A 24,396-nucleotide genomic window follows, 5' to 3' on the forward strand; every position below is an offset into this window, starting at 1 on the left:
GTAAGCGAATATCAGAGGCAGCACTCCACGAGGTTGTCAAAAAAGTTTTGTATTTAGTGAGACATAATAACCAACATTTCGGTCCTCCACACGGAGGTCCCGTGAGAAAGGTCCCGTGTGGAGGACCGAAACGTTGGTTATTATGTCTCACTAAATACAAAACTTTTTTGACAACCTCGTGGAGTGCTGCCTCTGATATTCGCTTACACTGTATCGTATCACCTATATATATATATATACAGTATGTACAAAGTTGGCCATGAAAAGTAACCAGGCATAACATGAGTTATAGATACTGTAGCAGAAAACCATTTTTTTTTAGCTGGGAGAGAGATTGATTAGGATTTTCCTAACTACATACAGTATGTGCAGGAGGATGGATATATATATACACACACACACACACACACACACACACACACACACACACACACACACACACACACACACACACACACACACACACACACACACACACACACACACACACACACACACACACACACACACACACACACACACACAGAGAGAACATGTAATATGTAACAGTATTTTATAACTATAGTATCTGTAATGTCATTTGTCATCTTAATCTTACACGGATATTGTAACAGCAGTTTGATTTGTTATATTAATACAAACATTTTATATATTTAGGTCTCTTTGTGTTTCTATGTCACACTTCACGAAAAAGAAAGTGAAATATAGTTGTATTTCTTACATGTGGTCTTATTAAGGTTGTACAGGCATACCCCGCATTAACATACGCAATGGGACCGGAGCATGTATGTAACACAGGCATACCCCGCATTAACATACGCAATGGGACCGGAGCATGTATGTAACACAGTACTCACTTTATACCACATTATATGCAAGATAATATCCTATTAGCCTTTGCAGCTACTGCCTGACATTGACCCTTAGTCAGCATACTGCGATAGCGCAGGCCTGGGCCATTCCGTGCAATAATACCAGATTGGCACTTTTGTTGCTTACTGAATAAAGGCCATTGAGCCTGCTTTCTATAAGCACTGTGACATAGTCCCAGGATAGTGGGCAGCTTTCTATAAGCACTGTGACATAGTCCCAGGATAGTGGGCAGCTTTCTATAAGCACTGTGACATAGTCCCAGGATAGTGGGCAGCTTTCTATAAGCACTGTGACATAGTCCCAGGATAGTGGGCAGCTTTCTATAAGCACTGTGACATAGTCCCAGGATAGTGGGCAGCTTTCTATAAGCACTGTGACATAGTCCCAGGATAGTGGGCATCTTTCTATAAGCACTGTGACATAGTCCCAGGATAGTGGGCAGCTTTCTATAAGCACTGTGACATAGTCCCAGGATAGTGGGCAGCTTTCTATAAGCACTGTGACATAGTCCCAGGATAGTGGGCAGCTTTCTATGAGCACTGTGACATAGTCCCAGGATAGTGGGCAGCTTTCTATGAGCACTGTGACATAGTCCCAGGATAGTGGGCAGCTTTCTATGAGCACTGTGACATAGTCCCAGGATAGTGGGCAGCTTTCTATGAGCACTGTGACATAGTCCCAGGATAGTGGGCAGCTTTCTGTCTGATTTATAGCAGAAAGTGCAGACATTGTGGGGATCTGATCCGTCCCACAGATTCAATCACTAAGGCTGGCAGATAAGAAATCCATACCTGACTTTACAGTGGTGCTGGTTCCCCCTCACCTGCTCACCTAATTACAGGAACAGGTATATATGGCAGCTAGCTCAGCTGCTTCATTCTCTCTCCTAGAGCCTGGAGGCTGGGGGCACGCTGCACCCCCGTATCAAGTTCGGGGAGGACGCACCTTCACGTGTTGTGGTATCCGAAAGGACAGCATACAATCCATTGGGACGCTATCCCCCAACGAACAGATGAGACTTAAACAAATGTATATTACTGTGTCTAAAGACTGGATATCAGTGTGTGTATAGTTTCCCTAAGTGGGAGTGTGTTATTTAAAACTGGGAACAAGGTTACTTGACCAGCCAATCGCAGAGAGAGAGACCTACTGTATAGTTAGCTTCCCTAAAAGGGATAGGCTTTAGTTTTATGGTTTTGTTTTCTTAAAGTGACAGGCTGTATGAAATATTGTCACTGACATAAGAGCAAACTGCTGACGGTCAATGGCTGAGTGCCTCAGACATGTATCTGTTAAAGCTGCAGTCCCTTAGTGGGACGAAATGAAGCAGGCAGAAGCCTGAATTAAGCAATATAATGCTTCCTATTATCCGTTTGTCTCGTTTATAACCGTAGAGGACCGTGTCGCAAAGAGCCCAGGCAGACGTCAGCGCTACATAAGAGTGACGTGTGTCCCAGCACGCATAAATACTTTATTTGTTCCATTTACTTTATACATAGACTGCGTATTCTAGCTCTGAAAATGCATAACCTTACATTTATCTGTATTAAACCTCATCTGCCATTTACCTGCCCACGTTTCCAGTCTCTCCAAGTCCTTCTGAAGAGAAATTACATCCTGCTCTGATTCTATTACCTTACACAATTTAGTATCATCAGCAAAGATGGAGACTTTGCTCTCGATGCCAACCTCAAGGTCATTAATATACAAGTTAAAAAGCAGGGGCCCCAGTACCGATCCCTGAGGTACTCCACTCACGACTTTAGCCCAACCTGAAAAAGTTCCATTTATGACAACTCTTTCCTATCTATCATTCAGTCAGTTTTCAATCCAAATGCAAATATATTCAATTTGCTTTATTTTGTACACTAACCTTGTGTGAAACCGTATCAAAAGCCTTTGCAAAATCTAAGTAGACCACATCAACTGCATTACCCTGGTCTAGATTCCTACTTACCTCCTCAAAGGGGCTAATAAGGTTAGTTTGGCAAGATCTATCCTTCATAAATCCATGCTGACTATTACTGATAATGTTGTTATCCAAAATGTGTTCCTTTAGTAGAATCCGTTAACCCAGAGGTGTCCAAACTTTGGCCTCGGCCAGGGTGGCACTGAGCTGGCGGGCGAGCGCACTCACGCTGGCCGCTCAGAAACACATTGAGGCAATGTGTGTGGCCAGCGTGAGCGAGTGCCTGCGCATGCTCGGCGCTTAGATGCAGCAAATTTGATTTTGCCGCCGACAAGCACGTCACGTGAGCGGTTCACCCAATGAGGGCGTACCAGCTGCGTGATATTGTGGCCCCGCCCCCAGACGAGCGTGCACCTAGCTGGCCACGAATCTCCCGCCCGAGCAGAGCGCAGCGCCAGCGTGTCCGCTCCCTGCCTGGCCGCAGCCTTTTGTTGCTGCGCTCCCCTGCCTGCTCTCCCCATGTGCTCACCCCCCCCTCTCTCTTACCTTAGTGCGGCATCAAACGACGCCGCGTTGCCATGGAGACGCGTTCTGAGCTGGCTGAATCTCTGTAAGTTATATTACAGAGGCCCCCTTGCATTTAATTTAAATGCCTAGGGTAAGAGCGCGGGGCCTCTGCAACTGCTGCACCCCCACAAAAAAGGGTCCTACATTCTCACACTGAAAGGGTCCTACATCCTCACACTGAAAAGGTCCTACATTCTCACACTGAAAGGGTCCTACATTCTCACACTGAAAGGGTCCTACATTCTCATACTGAAAGGGTCCTACATTCTCACACTGAAAGGGTCCTACATCCTCACACTGAAAGGGTCCTACATCCTCACACTGAAAGGGTCCTACATTCTCACACTGAAAGGGCCCTACATCCTCACACTGAAAGGGTCCTACATCCTCACACTGAAAGGGTCCTACATCCTCACACTGAAAGGGTCCTACATTCCCACACTGAAAGGGCCCTACATTCTCACACTGAAAGGGTCCTACATCCTCACACTGAAAGGGTCCTACATTCCCACACTGAAAGGGCCCTACATTCCCACACTGAAAGGGCCCTACATCCTCACACTGAAAGGGTCCTACATCCTCACACTGAAAGGGTCCTACATCCTCACACTGAAAGGGTCCTACATTCCCACACTGAAAGGGTCCTACATCCTCACACTGAAAGGGTTCTGCATTCTCACACTGAAAGGGTCCTACATCCTCACACTGAAAGGGTCCTACATCCTCACACTGAAAGGGTCCTACATCCTCACACTGAAAGGGTCCTACATTCCCACACTGAAAGGGCCCTACATTCTCACACTGAAAGGGCCCTACATCCTCACACTGAAAGGGTCCTACATTCTCACACTGAAAGGGCCCTACATACTCACACTGAAAAGGTCCTACATTCTCACACTGAAAGGGTCCTACATTCTCACACTGAAATGGTCCTACATCCTCACACTGAAAGGGTCCTACATCCTCACACTGAAAGGGTCCTACATTCCCACACTGAAAGGGCCCTACATCCTCACACTGAAAGGGTCCTACATCCTCACACTGAAAGGGTCCTACATTCTCACACTGAAAGGGTCCTGCATTCTCACACTGAAAGGGTCCTACATCCTCACACTGAAAGGGTCCTACATCCTCACACTGAAAGGGTCCTACATTCCCACACTGAAAGGGCCCTACATCCTCACACTGAAAGGGTCCTACATCCTCACACTGAAAGGGTCCTGCATTCTCACACTGAAAGGGTCCTGCATTCTCACACTGAAAGGGTCCTACATCCTCACACTGAAAGGGTTCTGCATTCTCACACTGAAAGGGTCCTACATCCTCACACTGAAAGGGTCCTACATCCTCACACTGAAAGGGTCCTACATTCCCACACTGAAAGGGCCCTACATCCTCACACTGAAAGGGTCCTACATCCTCACACTGAAAGGGTCCTACATCCTCACACTGAAAGGGTCCTACATTCCCACACTGAAAGGGCCCTACATTCTCACACTGAAAGGGTCCTACATCCTCACACTGAAAGGGTCCTACATTCCCACACTGAAAGGGCCCTACATTCCCACACTGAAAGGGCCCTACATCCTCACACTGAAAGGGTCCTACATCCTCACACTGAAAGGGTCCTACATCCTCACACTGAAAGGGTCCTACATTCCCACACTGAAAGGGTCCTACATCCTCACACTGAAAGGGTTCTGCATTCTCACACTGAAAGGGTCCTACATCCTCACACTGAAAGGGTCCTACATTCTCACACTGAAAGGGTCCTACATTCCCACACTGAAAGGGCCCTACATTCTCACACTGAAAGGGCCCTACATTCTCACACTGAAAGGGTCCTACATCCTCACACTGAAAGGGTCCTACATTCCCACACTGAAAGGGCCCTACATTCTCACACTGAAAGGGCCCTACATTCTCACACTGAAAGGGTCCTACATCCTCACACTGAAAGGGTCCTGCATCCTCACACTGAAAGGGTCCTACATTCTCACACTGAAAGGGTCCTACATCCTCACACTGAAAGGGTCCTGCATCCTCACACTGAAAGCGTCCTACATTCTCACACTGAAAGGATCCTACATTCTCACACTGAAAGGGTCCTACATTCTCACACTTGAAAGGGTCCTACATCCTCACACTGAAAGGGTTCTGCATTCTCACACTGAAAGGGTCCTACATCCTCACACTGAAAGGGTCCTACATTTTCACACTGAAAGGGTCCTACATCCTCCCACTGAAAGGGTCCTACATCCTCACACTGAAAGGGTCCTACATCCTCACACTGAAAGGGTCCTGCATCCTCACACTGAAAGGGTCCTACATTCTCACACTGAAAGGGTCCTACATCCTCACACTGAAAGGGTCCTGCATCCTCACACTGAAAGCATCCTGCATTCTCAAACTGAAAGGGTCCTACATCCTCACACTGAAAGGGTCCTACATTCTCACACTGAAAGGGTCCTACATTCTCACACTGAAATGATCCTACATTCTCACACTGAAAGGGTCCTACATTCTCACACTGAAAGGGTCCTACATTCTCACACTGAAAGGATCCTACATTCTCACACTGAAAGGGTCCTACATTCTCACACTGAAAGGGTCCTACATTCTCACACTGAAAGGGTCCTACATTCTCACACTGAAAGGGCCCTACATTCTCACACTGAAAGGGTCCTACATCCTCACACTGAAAGGGTCCTACATACTCACACTGTAAGGGTCCTACATTCTCACACTGAAAGGGCCCTACATTCTCACACTGAAAGGGTCCTACATTCTCACACTGAAAGGGTCCTACATTCTCACACTGAAATGGTCCTACATCCTCACACTGAAAGGGTCCTACATCCTCACACTGAAAGGGTCCTACATTCCCACACTGAAAGGGCCCTACATCCTCACACTGAAAGGGTCCTACATCCTCACACTGAAAGGGTCCTACATTCTCACACTGAAAGGGTCCTGCATTCTCACACTGAAAGGGTCCTACATCCTCACACTGAAAGGGTCCTACATCCTCACACTGAAAGGGTCCTACATTCCCACACTGAAAGGGCCCTACATTCTCACACTGAAAGGGCCCTACATCCTCACACTGAAAGGGTCCTACATCCTCACACTGAAAGGGTCCTACATTCCCACACTGAAAGGGTCCTACATTCTCACACTGAAATGGTCCTACATCCTCACACTGAAAGGGTCCTACATCCTCACACTGAAAGGGTCCTACATTCCCACACTGAAAGGGCCCTACATCCTCACACTGAAAGGGTCCTACATCCTCACACTGAAAGGGTCCTACATTCTCACACTGAAAGGGTCCTGCATTCTCACACTGAAAGGGTCCTACATCCTCACACTGAAAGGGTCCTACATCCTCACACTGAAAGGGTCCTACATTCCCACACTGAAAGGGCCCTACATCCTCACACTGAAAGGGTCCTACATCCTCACACTGAAAGGGTCCTGCATTCTCACACTGAAAGGGTCCTGCATTCTCACACTGAAAGGGTCCTACATCCTCACACTGAAAGGGTTCTGCATTCTCACACTGAAAGGGTCCTACATCCTCACACTGAAAGGGTCCTACATCCTCACACTGAAAGGGTCCTACATTCCCACACTGAAAGGGCCCTACATTCCCACACTGAAAGGGCCCTACATCCTCACACTGAAAGGGTCCTACATCCTCACACTGAAAGGGTCCTACATCCTCACACTGAAAGGGTTCTGCATTCTCACACTGAAAGGGTCCTACATCCTCACACTGAAAGGGTCCTACATTCTCACACTGAAAGGGTCCTACATTCCCACACTGAAAGGGCCCTACATTCTCACACTGAAAGGGCCCTACATTCTCACACTGAAAGGGTCCTACATCCTCACACTGAAAGGGTCCTACATTCCCACACTGAAAGGGCCCTACATTCTCACACTGAAAGGGCCCTACATTCTCACACTGAAAGGGTCCTACATCCTCACACTGAAAGGGTCCTACATTCCCACACTGAAAGGGCCCTACATCCTCACACTGAAAGGGTCCTACATTCTCACACTGAAAGGGTCCTACATCCTCACACTGAAAGGGTCCTGCATCCTCACACTGAAAGCGTCCTACATTCTCACACTGAAAGGATCCTACATTCTCACACTGAAAGGGTCCTACATTCTCACACTTGAAAGGGTCCTACATCCTCACACTGAAAGGGTTCTGCATTCTCACACTGAAAGGGTCCTACATCCTCACACTGAAAGGGTCCTACATTTTCACACTGAAAGGGTCCTACATCCTCCCACTGAAAGGGTCCTACATCCTCACACTGAAAGGGTCCTACATCCTCACACTGAAAGGGTCCTGCATCCTCACACTGAAAGGGTCCTACATTCTCACACTGAAAGGGTCCTACATCCTCACACTGAAAGGGTCCTGCATCCTCACACTGAAAGGGTCCTACATTCTCACACTGAAAGGGTCCTACATCCTCACACTGAAAGGGTCCTGCATCCTCACACTGAAAGCATCCTGCATTCTCAAACTGAAAGGGTCCTACATCCTCACACTGAAAGGGTCCTACATTCTCACACTGAAAGGGTCCTACATTCTCACACTGAAATGATCCTACATTCTCAAACTGAAAGGGTCCTACATTCTCACACTGAAAGGGTCCTACATTCTCACACTGAAAGGATCCTACATTCTCACACTGAAAGGGTCCTACATTCTCACACTGAAAGGGTCCTACATTCTCACACTGAAAGGGTCCTACATTCTCACACTGAAAGGGCCCTACATTCTCACACTGAAAGGGTCCTACATACTCACACTGTAAGGGTCCTACATTCTCACACTGAAAGGGCCCTACATTCTCACACTGAAAGGGTCCTACATTCTCACACTGAAAGGGCCCTACATTCTCACACTGAAAGGGTCCTACATTCTCACACTGAAAGGGCCCTACATCCTCACACTGAAAGGGTCCTGCATCCTCCACACTGAAAGGGTCCTACATATTTCACACTGAAAGGGTCCTACATCCTCACACTGAAAGGGTCCTACATTTTCACACTGAAAGGGTCCTACATCCTCACACTGAAAGGGTCCTACATCCTCACACTGAAAGGGTCCTGCATCCTCACACTGAAAGGGTCCAACATCCTCACACTGAAAGGGTCCTACATCCTCACACTGAAAGGGTCCTACATTCCCACACTGAAAGGGCCCTACATTTTCACACTTAAAGGGTCCTACATCCTCACACTGAAAGGGTCCTGCATCCTCACACTGAAAGGGTCCTACATTCTCACACTGAAAGGGTCCTACATCCTCACACTGAAAGGGTCCTGCATCCTCACACTGAAAGGATCCTACATTCTCACACTGAAAGGGTCCTACATTCTCACACTGAAATGATCCTACATTCTCACACTGAAAGGGTCCTACATTCTCACACTGAAAGGGTCCTACATTCTCACACTGAAAGGGTCCTACATTCTCACACTGAAAGGGCCCTACATTCTCACACTGAAAGGGTCCTACATTCTCACACTGAAAGGATCCTACATTCTCACACTGAAAGGTTCCTACATTCTCACACTGAAAGGGTCCTGCATTCTCACACTGAAAGGGTCCTACATCCTCACACTGAAAGGGTTCTGCATTCTCACACTGAAAGGGTCCTACATCCTCACACTGAAAGGGTCCTACATCCTCACACTGAAAGGGTCCTGCATTCTCACACTGAAAGGGTCCTACATTCTCACACTGAAAGGGTCCTACATTCTCACACTGAAAGGGTCCTACATTCTCACACTGAAAGGGCCCTACATTCTCACACTGAAAGGGTCCTACATCCTCACACTGAAAGGGTCCTACATCCTCACACTGAAAGGGTCCTACATTCTCACACTGAAAGGGTCCTACATTCTCACACTGAAAGGGTCCTACATCCTCACACTGAAAGGGTCCTACATCCTCACACTGAAAGGGTTCTACATTCTCACTCTGAAAGGGTCCTACATTCTCACACTGAAAGGGTCCTGCATTCTCAAACTGAAAGGGTCCTACATCCTCACACTGAAAGGGTCCTACATCCTCACACTGAAAGGGTCCTACATTCTCACACTGAAAGGATCCTACATTCTCACACTGAAAGGATCCTACATTCTCACACTGAAAGGGTCCTACATTCTCACACTGAAAGGGTCCTACATTCTCACACTGAAAGGGTCCTACATTCTCACACTGAAAGGGCCCTACATTCTCACACTGAAAGGGTCCTACATCCTCACACTGAAAGGGTCCTACATACTCACACTGTAAGGGTCCTACATTCTCACACTGAAAGGGCCCTACATTCTCACACTGAAAGGGTCCTACATTCTCACACTGAAAGGGCCCTACATTCTCACACTGAAAGGGTCCTACATTCTCACACTGAAAGGGCCCTACATCCTCACACTGAAAGGGTCCTACATTCTCACACTGTAAGGGTCCTACATTCTCACACTGAAAGGGTCCTACATTCTCACACTGAAAGGGTCCTACATTCTCACACTGAAAGGGTCCTACATTCTCACACTGAAAGGGTCCTACATCCTCACACTGAAAGGGTCCTACATTCTCACACTGAAAGGGTCCTACATTCTCACACTGAAAGGGTCCTACATTCTCACACTGAAAGGGTCCTACATTCTCACACTGAAAGGGTTATACATTCTCACACTGAAAGGGTCCTACATCCTCACACTGAAAGGGTCCTACATTCTCACACTGAAAGGGTCCTACATTCTCACACTGAAAGGGTCCTACATTCTCACACTGAAAGGGTCCTACATTCTCACACTGAAAGGGTCCTACATCCTCACACTGAAAGGGTCCTACATTCTCACACTGAAGGGTCCTACATTCCCACACTGAAAGGATCCTACATTCTCAAACTGAAAGGATCCTACATCCTCACAATGAAATGGTTATACATTCTCACACTGAAAGGGTCCTACATTCTCACACTGAAAGGGTTCTACATTCTCACACTGAAAGGGTCCTACATCCTCACACTGAAAGGGTCCTACATCCTCACACTGAAAGGGTTATACATTCTCACACTGAAAGGGTCCTACATTCTCTTTTCCCATCTTTTTCCTATTAATGTACTTGAATAACTTTTAGAGTTGATCTTACTTTCCATTGCAGTCTTTTTGTCATTTTCTAATTTTTGCTAATCTGATTGCCCTTTTGTAATTTGTGTTACATTTCTTATAACTATGAAATTACGCCTCTGTCCCTTCTAACTTCAACAATGTAAATGTTTCACTTTCCATGTAATTTATTCCCCTACCTGTTTATTTAGTCACATTGGATTTGAATGTGTTTCTTTCACATTTATTACCGAAGGTTATATATACAAAGACGAGCAAATTCACTTAGCAATGTTTCAAAGACGGTCCATTTATCTTCTGTATTTTCCCTGCAAGAACTTCATCCCAATGTATTCCTGGAGAATCTCCCTTAGTTTACTAAATTTGTCCTAATTGATCTCTGACAACTATGTTTAAAAATGTTTTAAATTATACCATTATGATCTCTGTTTTCCAAATGTTCCTTGACAGGAATAGTGTATTTGTTAAGATTTTGTGTGATATTACTAGGTCATTTCCTAGATTATACAGTAGGTTCCTCAAAATATTTGGGTCATCTAATTGTCTTTAAGCACATGTAAGAGACGTGTTCAGAGGTACGCAATGGAGACTGTTTTTAAGGTGAAATTAAAATTAGGCTTTATTGCGCCTGTCGCTTTTACACAGCAAAACACATGAAAATAAGCCAGACAAAAACCTATCTCCGCTTTGGAGACTATCTACACATGTAGCTCAGCCCTCTCTGACTGCGTTGGTTAGCTAAGCTATTTATCAGCCCCACAATATAAACATATATATATATATATATATATATATATATATATATATATATATATATATGTTATCTATCTATCTATCTATCTATCTATCTATCTATCTATCTATCTATCTATCTATCTATCTATAGATAGATAGATAGATTACAGTTCCAAAAGAAAGTCTTATCTGTCTCCTGAAGCTGTAGGGGAAGTCCTCTCTGCTCTCTTGGGTAAGCACCTTTGTGTGCTAAAGCAATGTCTGTCCAGGTTTTGAGGTCTGGTCCCCTTGTCTTGCTATCAGCATACAGTCCAATCCTTCTGCAGCTCAAGACAGCCGTTCCTCTGGTCAGTCCCCCCAATTGTGAGACTCAGGAATCTCTCTTCCTGTCTCAAAGGAAGGCTTTTCTAACCAACCTCTAATCAGCCAGGTGGTGTTGGTTAATTGACTACCAGCAGTTAACCACCACACTGCTGGATTAGAGGCACATTTTTGAACAGGGACAAGTCCCCTGTTACAGCACACCCATAAATGTGTTCCCTGTCGCTGTTCTGATAATAAAAACTTTGCCTACTCTAGTATTCTTGTTTTTTTCCTAATTTGGCTTTTTTCATAATATTATCTTCCTCAACCTCACAGATATTTGGTGGTTTATTGCTGATAACTACCAACATTTTTGGTACATTTACCTGTTTGGTAAATTTCAATCCACACAGTCTCTACATTTTCCCCCATCCTGTCAGAATCCCATCCATCAGAATCTCATCGCAATCCGTCCGTCTGTACTACTGTTTCAGATGTTCTTCTGTTAGTTGGGGCAGTTTTTTTTACGCTTGCAGTGGGCATGAACTTTCAATTGTGTTTTAGTATTAAAACAATTTCATCTGATGGTTTTGCCAAAACTCAACTTTGTTTTGGTTTTGGATTGTAAAATATTTATGGAAAAATTGAAAAAGAAAATAGAAATGTAGTTTGACTTTTTTTAACTTTGATTTTTCAAATGTTTGTGTTTTTTTTCTTCCCCAAATTCTGACCAATGAAAGGAACAAGAAAATAATCTGAGATTGAGCCTTTCTTGGGCTCATATTTTGCTGAGAGAGAAATTCCTTCCCAAGGTCGATTCAGAGTTTGAGTCAAACACTCAAATCCGTGAAGTTCAGACTCATGATCATGCCCATCCTTATATACCAACGATACAGTAAGTATTTGTGTATCAAGGACAAGAACAGTCAAGCACAGATAACAAAATGGTGGAGAGCGACACAAATACAATTTGCAGAGGTAAAAACAGACACAAAAACACTTGATGCTTCAACACTAAGAGACACAAGATGCCCCTCTTGTAGTGTAAAGATCATGGTCGGCCTACTGTATCTGAGCATTCCCAGAACTGGTGTCATAATTAATGACTTCATGATTTAACGTGCTAAAAATCCCACAGCTTTATTTTCAATGACAAAACTGGTATTTGTACCAGTTTTTTCTGCACAGTGATTAATAGGTACAACCCCATATAATGAAATAATTTACCTGCTTGACATCATAGGCCATGAGAACGTATCGCAGATCCGGTGAAACAGAATGTCTCAGTGCTTTGAACGTTACCTAAAGATAAAAACATGGAAAGTTTGTCAGGTGGGTTTTACCTAAAGAATAAAAATCTAAATCGTAAAATGATTACGGAAGCAAAATTAAAATGTAATATGCACCTTAACTTCTATATGTCAGGGGTTAATTACCAAAACGGCAATCGTTTTTTATCACATTTTATGATTTTATTTATTTGAAATATTTTTTATATTTGATTTCCACCAACAGTATTTATTTAATGAAATGTTAATTCCACACTTGCCACAGTGGGCGCCGTGGGCTGTCTGAACATGGAGAAGGAGTTACTTAATCTCTCCCCTGCAATGTAGAGTATAAATAGAGTGTGCTTGATACATAGAACGTTCTGTTTCTCGTTACTCCTTCCATACATTGCAAGAAAGTGAAAGAAAATACTGGAATTTATTTACAAAAATAACAAGTGAAGATGAATATAATTCCTTCACGCACTTACAGGGTTAATTTCTAACATTCTGGAATTCTAACAATGCAAATTCCCTGTCTCCAGATGTAGCTTTGCCATCATGTGACATGCAATGGGGGCAGGCTGAAGATGTTTAGTGGGGAACGTAGATAGAGTGCAGGCTGAAGATGTTTAGTGGGGAACGTGGATGCAGTACAGGCCGCAGTTGTGGAGAGGGTAGTGGGACGTGGATGGAGATACAGTATCGACACAGCTTATTCTAACAAAAGCCGCCGGTTGACCGGGACTTACTCCGGCTCGCGCTGAGAATAGACAGCGCGCCAGCCGCATCCCCTCTGTGCACCCCCTCCACTCCGCGCGCATTTTTATGCCCCTTCCCGACCCCCTAGCTGCTCCTGCTGTGCCCCTCTGCTTCCCCGCACCCCTGCTTACCTCACTTCAAACCTTCAGGGGAGTCGGGGAAGCCGGAGAAGCTGGGGAAGCCGGGTGCGCACGTGACAGTGACGTCACAGTGACGCGCGGACAGGCCGTGTCTCCACGCTCACAGCACGCATCCTGCCGTGCGGCTTTTGTTAGAATAAGCTGTGTCGATACTGTATAGGAGATGGAGATATAGGCTGAAATTGTGGAAAGGGTAGTGGGGTGTTGATCGGGATGTAGGTCGAGTAGTTCAGTGGAGGACATTGGCATGAATGGTGATGCGGGAAAAAGTTGTTGAGCAGGGAGCGGGGCCATACATGGGGGGTGTGGGCCAGAGGACCAGTTGGGCTCTTTCAGTCAGCTGGGAAGGAAAACCACAAGAAGGAAGTTGGCCCCTTCCTCCACTGGGCCTAGTTGACCACCTAACTCAAGGCCCACCTTTGTCCGATGGGTTTGTATGTTATGTTCTGGTTTATATTGAATGCATATGTACACTGGGTTAAAACTGTTTGTTGACACTTCATGTCTCCACAGGCCTGTGGACCTCCCAGGTTCTGTAGAAACAGAAGTGCAAAGAACAAGAAGTTCTTATAGTGTATTATATAGGAATAGTCTCTATCCACATTTAAGACCCACCTCAAAACACACTTGCTTAAGGAAGCATATGAGTAGCTCCATGGCTGATAATTAACAACTCATACATTAACCTTGGCCCCTTGCAGACACACTTACCAGAACACCCTCCTACTGCCTCTGTACGTTCTTCCTACCAACACATTAGATTGTAAGCTCTTCGTAAATGTTACTTTTATGTCTGAAGCACTTCTCCCCTTTATGTATTATTTATATTATTTGTTATTTATATGATTGTCACATATATTACTACTGTGAAGCACTATGTACATTAATGGCGCTATATAAATAAAGACATACAATACAAAAGAATAAAAATTCACTCTCAAACAATCTTTTAATAAAGCTTATGTAACGGTGTTCCCCCCACCCGGAGGGAAATTTGGCCATTACCGGACGTGTGGTGCATGATACCTGCTGGTAACAGGAGGACTGAGCTGTCCGCTGATGGTAGTGGGGACACAGGATCAGGTTTCTGGGGTACATTACCCACATGGTTCTCTAGCAGTGCCGCGCCTCTGTCTGCTGTAGGCTCCAGATAGGTGAAGATGATCTCTACCAGTAGAACTATCACCTCTCCCCCCAGTAAGATCACACACTAGGCGGGAGTATAACAGGTAAAAGTTTATTCTCTTGGTCTGTACAGTACAGGAACAAGGCAGGTCTCTGCCCGCAGGCTATGGGATGGTCAACTGGAGGATGGTCCCTTGACTTACACTACAGGCCAAGGGCACCTGCAGCAGTCCTAGCTCTTCCCTGGCCATCTAGCAGGCCAGGGGTTAAGGGTATCACTCAATCTCCCCCAAGAGGAAGACAGGGTAGGCCAAGCTCCAGGCAATCCTGTGTGATCCCTGCTTCTCTCAATTGGGAAGAGACAACTAATTTGGGGTGGCACTGCCCTTAAGTACAGCTAGGAAGAGGGCACCACGTCTGTCCCATGATTGGACACGCTCAGGCCTGATGTCACTGCCTCCCACTGTCACTCAAGAGCAGCACCAAGGAGGGGGGAAACCCCATGTTGTCTACTGGCAGGCCTGCCCTTACCGGGGCTTACAGCCAGGAGTAGGGCAGGTTAGTAGCCATAGGTGGCATTGCTACATCCTCCCTCTAGTGCAATCCCAACTACCCCACTTGGGCCTAAATTTGCGGGTACCATCCTCTAGATGTGTATCCTGGAACATAACAGAAGAACATTGCACACAGAAATGATCACAGTTGATACGCATAATAACATTCCTGTGAACTCAGTACATACAGCTTTACTTTGAACGAAAACAACTCGTTGGCTGCCTATACAGAACCCTGGGTCCCTCCCAACATGTAGAACCTCATCAATAATAATGATTAGGGTCTGGCTTCCTGACTAAGGCCCCGGTAGTGTCTGATAACGTTACAGAGAACACTCTTTGGATGCCTTTCTGGGACATACGCGACTCACCTACCTATGTTCATGTAATAAGCGACTAGGGTGCCTATGGCAGAGTATAAACAGTCATAAAAAAAATCGCCATCAAATTTAAATCGCCATTTTTTACAGCGTTGCTATCACGGTATGCAGAAAGGCTCGGATACCAGAGATAGCAACATTTGCAAAAATGGCGATGGCGAGTAGCCGGGAACGAGATGATCTGCCCTCCGAAAAGGGCATACCTGGCGAGTTGATTCTGCTGCAGAGAGTGAGAGCCGCCTCTCCCTGCGCCAATCTTGCTGGAAATGTAAAAAAAAATTTTTTTAAATTTTATTACTAGTGTACGTGAGCAGGGGGTCTCCGGAGCAGAACCGCGGTGATTTCAGGTCCGGGGATGGGGTGCCGATATCTCAATGTCCCGGTCACGTGACGTGGGCCATTTACATGCGTAGCATATACCGGCATCTCGGGAAGCAGGGGTCCCTGGACCTCAAGTCAACAAGGTTCTGCTCCGGAGACCCGTTGCTCATCAACACTAGTAAGAAAATTTTAATTAAAATATGTAGTTAAAACCAATACACAACCCACCCCCTGTGTCCCCACATAAAACCATTATTTAATTATTTTAGACACAGGATTAATACCACAGGCCGGCAGGGGTCCCGCGTGGTCCCCATGGGAGTCCGCAGGCCCCACAGGGCACCACGGGGGGTTCCCATGGATGTCTAGGGGCCCTTACGTGGTCCCCGCTAGGTTCTGTGGGCCTCCAAGTGGTCTCTGTGGGTGTCCGTAAACCCCAACGGGGTCCACGGGTGGTCCCTGCAGGTGTCTGGGTGTCCCTGGGTTGTCCCCACAGGTGTCTGGGGCTCCCCGTGTGGATCCCACGGGTGCCTGGGGCGCTCAGGTGGTTCCCATAGGTGTCTGTGGGCCCTTGGGTGGTCTCTGCAGGGATCCGGGGGTCCTCCGGTGGTTCATGTGGGCATCCAGGGGTCCTCGGGTGGTCCCCGTGGCTCCCCACTTGCCTGCAGTACCATTCTTGCATTTAAAAAAACAAAACCATGGAATACATTTCAATAAATACACATCCCCCACCCACCAAACACATCCAGTACAGTAATGTGCAAAATAACTATTATCCAGATATGGATAATAGATTATTTGCCCATTATTAAACAAAACATTAGCCAGCTAGCATAAATAAAGTAATTAAAAACCGTTCTACTTAACCCTGCCAACACGAGGGGCATCCTCGTCAGCTTACTGCAGGGCCATGTCCTCCGATGCCAGAAACAATACATAAAAAATACAATCTAATGGCCCGTGGCCCCTTAATCACCTTAGCAGTTAATAACGGCTATAGTAATTAAGGGGTTAACCCACCATCCCCCACTACCCTAACCTAACCACCCATCTCGGATGCACTATACCCACCCTGTAGCAGGGTCAGGCAGTGGCAGGATCAACAGGCAAGGCAAACAAGGCAAGGCAGGAAATGCAGGAACAGGATGTGGCAAGGCACGGCATAACACAAGACTATGCTCAGCAATGAGAGTCTGGAGCAAGAGGGTATATGAAGGGAGATCCTCCAATGAAGAGCCAGGGCTGAACCAGGAAACCGAATCCTATAGGCTGCTGGTGCACATAGGTGTGCCCTATGATGCAGCCAGATCAGGAACAGAGGCAGGGCCGAGGGCGCGCTGACCCGCACGCGTCACTGAGGTCAGAGGGTGGCGTGGTGTCCAGTGCACGTCACTCCCACGCCGGTCATTTCCGTCACCGGGACGGGGGCGGAGACTGGGGCGTGTGTCAGAGGGGAGGCTGGATGAGTGCACTCGCCGCGCGCCAGGGAATCCCTGAGGAAGTGACGTTAGTCACGAAACACGTAGGGTCAAAGGTCACGGCGCCTTGGAGAAAGCTGGCTGTGTGCAGCGTTTTGGATCTACCCAGCAGGATAAGACGTCATCGCAAGAGAAGCTGTGATCGATGCGTGTAGCTCTGTGTGTCTCCCCCCCTCTGCATCCATCTTGGAACTTCCTGAGGTCGGAGAGAGTACACGACATACACCAGTGACAACACGCATCTGAGAGCTCACAAAGGACACTCTCTGCTCCTGACACCTGTTCCTGCTTGGCGATCCCACGCTCATTTGTTCCGGTCCTCCTGTAAGTAGGATTTTGGGTTTTAACCCCTTGATGACCCGCTGCAGCAGGCTCCTTTGTTTTAATAAATAGTTATTTTATTTTCAGCTTTAGTGTTAAGTGTATGTTTTTTTGTTGCTTGTTTGTTTTTAACTGATACAGGTTACACTATGATTTTCATTTTTGTCTTTGTCCATATGCCACGGACCCCCTTATTGGAGATCTTTCCCTGATTGGACCCTTTGGAATCTTCTAACCTCTTATTTGGACTCTATTTGGGACTCATTGGACATTATCTATACAGGTGCTGGTTTGTATCTGGTCCTTGTTGTGTTTCTGGTGTTGTTCATACGAGTGTTTTCCTGGCTGCCCTGCTAGTATTATTTTATTATTATTATATTTTATTCCCTGTCACATCCCCATTTCCAAGGGATATTAGCACCTAAAAGCACCTCCTCTTTGTGACTGGTTCTATAAAGCCTAATACTCCAAGGAGTGCTCCTGCGTTTCACTGACGGAGTGCTCCTGCGTTTCACTGACGGAGTGCTCCTGCGTTTCACTGACGGAGTGCTCCTGCGTTTCACTGACGGAGTGCTCCTGCGTTTCACTGACGGAGTGCTCCTGCGTTTCACTGAAAGAGTGCTCCTGCGTTTCACTGAAGGAGTGCTCCTGCGTTTGACTGAAGGAGTGCTCCTGCGTTTGACTGAAGGAGTGCTCCTGCGTTTCATTGACGGAGTGCTCCTGCGTTTCACTGACGGAGTGCTCCTGCGTTTCACTGACGGAGTGCTCCTGCGTTTCACTGATGGCGTGCTCCTGCGTTTCACTGAAGTAGTGCATATACATACAATATAACAAGGGTCAGCAACTATGTACATTGTTATTTTCTCATCTGATTCTATGTGTTTATGACTAGTTTGTTGCTTATTAAGATTAGCCATAGATTTATTACTACCAATCTTCCTATAATCATTTGTAATATTACTATTAAAAAGTTTAAGATTATAAATCATCATATCATACTGCGAGTACATTCAAAAGGGATTTCTTTTTTATTTCTGTATTATATCTACTTATTATTCCTATTGCACCACAGCGAATACACACACACACACACACACACACACACACACACACACACACACACACACACACACACACACACACACACACACACACACACACACACACACACACACACACACACACACACACCACACACACACACACACACATACACCACACACACACACACACACAGCAAATGGAAATATAACTGTATGCTCATCTGCATGTCTTAGGCAGGTCTGCAACCCCACCTTTCACCATTATCACCCAGCACACAGCACTTCCACTGCAGCAAGGGATTCTGGGAAAAGACATGCAAATGAGCACACAGTGCCACTTTTTGCTTCAAAAACATTTTAAACATGTTTCCCTATAGGCTTAAGCTTGCTGCATGGTCACAGCTTTAAGCACAGCCAGGGTTAAGATGCATAGCCTGTAAACTCACCCACAGACAGCTGTTTCGACCTTAATGGGTCTCCTCAGTGTGGGGTTAGTTACACTGCCTATGCAAAGTTTTAAAAGGTGAAACATGAACCATGTCACGTTTGTAGGATTCACACATGTGCATTCGTCGCGTGATCATGTTATTTCTGTGGGATCTTGGCCGGTGATGGACACTACCATGCAGTTGGTCTTACAGTACAATCTCATTTCAAGGCTTGCTTAGTGTTTATTATTAGTGACCACACACAGAGCTCAGGAAACACACAACGTCACTGACACACAGCATGAAGTACAAACCTTCTTCACAGAGGCCGTGGAGATGGAATTAATGTTTATGGTAGAAAGAGAGGACAAGATCAGTACCTGAACGGACTCACACATTTAGAAACATGAACCAGTATACACTGCAATGTTATTACAGATGTAGCGCTTGTCCTTAACGCAATTGCGACAAAAATGCTCAAATTGTGCGATTTGTTATTTGGCGGCTGCATTTATTAGTACTGTGTGATTTCGTCTGACGCTAGAAATCTGGCCTAGGTGAAATCGCACGATAGGGTTGTGCGAGTTTATACTAACGGCGGTTTATCATGAGCTCCTGGAAAGAGAACAGAAATCACACAACTTCATACACAGAAAATCACTTACAAAAGTAGCATTTTCCAGCAGAATGACGGTCTCATTGGTCTCCACGTTGAGTTTGATGACGTGTCCATCCCGGTTCTTATACACAACCTCGTCATCTAAAAGGAAGCAGAAAAAGATGATCAACTGTGAGTGAGAGCGCCGGAAAAGAGCGTGTTTCCCAGGAGGAGCCCTGTGGGCACCAACACTGATCTGTGACGTGGAATAGCCAATGCCAGCTCATTGTTATCCTGGGCAAGTCACTGTGGGGCAGGATAGCATATAAGCCATTTAGTAAGTGGCTGTATCTGATGGCTTAGCAGTAACAAGCAGAACTGGCCCATTTATCTCTGTGCCAAAGGTATTTTAGGCTAAGAACTCTCAGTGAAGGATTTGTGCTCACAGATTTCAAAGTGCAAATATAATTTATTAATGACAACATGTACTGGTTGAATTGAAGAAAAAAACCTAAAAACTATCTGTGCCATATCTGCCCCAGGTATAAAAAGCGGATACAAATAAATATGACATTTCTATCAGTGTTACAGATCTAGTTTTAATGACCTGCGAAGCGCAAACATATGTTCGGAAGTACTTATGTGCAAAGTACATCTATAAAGAGAAATCTGTACTTCTCCACAACCCAGAGTAACAGCGACCGGATCTGTACTTCTGCACAACCCAGAGTAACAGCGACCGGATCTGTACTTCTCCACAACCCAGAGTAACAGCGACAGGATCCATACTTCTCCACAACCCAGAGTAACAGCGATAGGATCTGCACTTCTCCACAACCCAGAGTACCAGCGACCGGATCTGTACTTCTCCACAACCCAGAGTAACAGCGACAGGATCCGTACTTCTCCACAACCCAGAGTAACAGTGACAGGATCTGTACTTCTCCACAACCCAGAGTACCAGCGACAGGATCTGTACTTCTCCACAACCCAGAGTAACAGCGACAGGATCCGTACTTCTCCACAACCCAGAGTAACGGCGACAGGATCTGTACTTCTCCACAACCCAGAGTAACAGCGACAGGATCTGCACTTCTCCACAACCCAGAGTAACAGCGACAGGATCCGTACTTCTCCACAACCCAGAGTAACAGTGACAAGATCCGTACTTCTCCACAACCCAGAGTAACAGTGACAGGATCTGTACTTCTCCACAACCCAGAGTAACGGCGACAGGATCTGCACTTCTCCACAACCCAGAGTAACGGCGACAGGATCTGCACTTCTCCACAACCCAGAGTAACAGCGATCGGATCTGCACTTCTCCACAACCCAGAGTAACAGCGACAGGATCCGTACTTCTCCACAACCCAGAGTAACAGCGACAGGATCCGTACATCTCCACAACCCAGAGTAACAGCGACAGGATCCGTACTTCTCCACAACCCAGAGTAACAGCGACAGGATCTGCACTTCTCCAAAACCCAGAGTAACAGCGACTGGATCCGTACTTCTCCACAACCCAGAGTAACAGCGACATGATCTGTACTTCTCCACAACCCAGAGTAACGGCGACAGGATCTGCATTTCTCCACAACCCAGAGTAACAGCGACAGGATCCGTACTTCTCCACAACCCAGAGTAACAGCGACAGGATCTGTTCTTCTCCACAACCCAGAATAACGGCAACTGGATCTGCACTTCTCCACACCCCAGAGTAACGGCGACAGGATCTGCACTTCTCCACAACCCATAGTAACAGCGACTGGATCTGTACTTCTCCACAACCCAGAGTAACAGCGACAGGATGTGCACTTCTCCACAACCCAGAGTAACAGCGACTGGATCTGTACTTCTCTACAACCCAGAGTAACAGCGACAGGATCTGTACTTCTCCACAACCCAGAGAAACGGCGACTGGGTCTGTACATCTCCACAACCCAGAGTAACGGCGACTGGATCTGCACTTATCCACAACCCAGAGTAACGGCGACAGGATCTGTACTTCTCCACACCCCAGAGTAACAGCGACCGGATCTGCACTTATCCACAACCCAGAGTAACGGCGACCGGATCTGTACTTCTCCACACCCCAGAGTAACAGCGACCGGATCTGCACTTATCCACAACCCAGAGTAACAGCGACAGGATCTGTACTTCTCCACAATCCAGAGTAACGGCGACAGGATCTGTACTTCTCCACAACCCAGAGTAACAGCGACAGGATCTGCACTCCTCCACAACCCAGAGTAACAGTGACAGGATCTATACTTATCCACAACCCAGAGTAACGGCGACAGGATCTATACTTATCCACAACCCAGAGTAACGGCGACAGGATCTATACTTATCTACAACCCAGATTAACAGTGACAGGATCTATACTTATCCACAACACTGAGTAACGGCGACCGGATCTGTACTTCTCCACAACCCAGAGTAACGGCGACTGGATCTGTACTTCTTCACAACCCAGAGTAACGGCGACAGGATCTGTACTTTTCCACAACCCAGAGTAACGGCGACAGGATCTGTACTTCTCCACAACCCAGAGTAACGGCGACAGGATCTGTACTTCTCCACAACCCAGAGTAACGGCGGCCGGATTTGTACTTATCCACAACACAGAGTAACAGCGACAGGATCCGTACTTCTCCAGAACCCAGAGTAACGGCGACAGGATCCGTACTTCTCCAGAACCCAGAGTAACAGCAACAGGATCTGCACTTCTCCACAACCCAGAGTAACAGCGACAGGATCTGTACTTCTCCACAACCCAGAGTAACAGCGACAGGATCTGTACTTCTCCACAACCCAGAGTAACAGCGACTGGATCTGTACTTCTCCACAACCCAGAGTAACAGCGACTGGATCTGTACTTCTCCACAACCCAGAGTAACAGCGACCGGATATGCACTTCTCCACAACCCAGAGTAACGGCGACAGGATCTGTACTTCTCCACAACCCAGAGTAACAGCGACCGGATCTGTACTTCTCCACAACACAGAGTAACAGCGACCGGATCTATACTTCTCCACACCCCAGAGTAACGGCGACTGGATCTGTACTTCTCCACAACCCAGAGTAACGGCGACAGGATCTGTACTTCTCCACAACCCAGAGTAACAGCGACCGGATCTGTACTTCTCCACAACACAGAGTAACGGCGACAGGATCTGTACTTCTCCACAACCCAGAGTAACGGCGACAGGATCTGTACTTCTCCACAACGCAGAGTAACAGCGACTGGATCTGTACTTCTCCACAACCCAGAGTAACAGCGACAGGATCTGTACTTCTCCACAACCCAGAGTAACGGCGACTGGATCTGTACTTCTCCACAACCCAGAGTAACAGCGACCGGATCTGCACTTCTCCACAACCCAGAGTAACGGCGACAGGATCTGTACTTCTCCACAACCCAGAGTAACAGCGACCGGATCTGTACTTCTCCACAACACAGAGTAACAGCGACCGGATCTATACTTCTCCACACCCCAGAGTAACGGCGACTGGATCTGTACTTCTCCACAACCCAGAGTAACAGCGACAGGATCTATACTTATCCACAACCCAGAGTAACGGCGACAGGATCTGTACTTCTCCACAACCCAGAGTAACGGCGACAGGATCTGTACTTCTCCACAACCCAGAGTAACAGCGACAGGATCCGTACTTCTCCAGAACCCAGAGTAACAGCGACAGGATCCGTACTTCTCCAGAACCCAGAGTAACAGCAACAGGATCTGTACTTCTCCACAACCCAGAGTAACGGCGACTGGATCTGTACTTCTCCACAACCCAGAGTAACGGCGACTGGATCTGTACTTCTCCACACCCCAGAGTAACGGCGACAGGATCTGTACTTCTCCACAACCCAGAGTAACAGCGACAGGATCCGTACTTCTCCAGAACCCCGAGTAACAGCGACAGGATCCGTACTTCTCCAGAACCCAGAGTACCAGCGACCGGATCTGTACTTCTCCACAACCCAGAGTAACAGCGACCGGATCTGTACTTCTCCACAACCCAGAGTAACGGCGACTGGATCTGTACTTCTCCACAACCCAGAGTAACAGCGACAGGATCTGTACTTCTCCACAACCCAGAGTAACGGCGACTGGATCTGTACTTCTCCACAACCCAGAGTAACAGCGACCGGATCTGCACTTCTCCACAACCCAGAGTAACGGCGACAGGATCTGTACTTCTCCACAACCCAGAGTAACAGCGACCGGATCTGTACTCCTCCACAACACAGAGTAACAGCGACCGGATCTATACTTCTCCACACCCCAGAGTAACGGCGACTGGATCTGTACTTCTCCACAACCCAGAGTAACAGCGACCGGATCTGTACTTCTCCACAACCCAGAGTAACGGCGACAGGATCTGTACTTCTCCACAACCCAGAGTAACG

At 46.7% G+C, this 24,396-nt stretch overlaps 1 protein-coding gene across 1 annotated transcript in view; it reads right to left on the reverse strand.

Moving 5' to 3' along the window:
• The window catches only part of DPP10 (dipeptidyl peptidase like 10), a 511,573-nt gene that overhangs the window by 233,555 nt on the left and 253,622 nt on the right, over positions 1–24,396 (reverse strand). Inside the window, exons 4-5 of the mRNA XM_075610081.1 lie at positions 20,043–20,137; positions 12,785–12,859 (exon numbers count right to left, since the gene is read on the reverse strand). Coding sequence (XP_075466196.1) covers positions 12,785–12,859; positions 20,043–20,137 — 170 coding nt within the window. The remainder of the gene's footprint in view (positions 1–12,784; positions 12,860–20,042; positions 20,138–24,396) is intronic.

Source organism: Ascaphus truei, chromosome 7 (assembly GCF_040206685.1).
Source record: "Ascaphus truei isolate aAscTru1 chromosome 7, aAscTru1.hap1, whole genome shotgun sequence".
Taxonomy (NCBI): domain Eukaryota; kingdom Metazoa; phylum Chordata; class Amphibia; order Anura; family Ascaphidae; genus Ascaphus; species Ascaphus truei.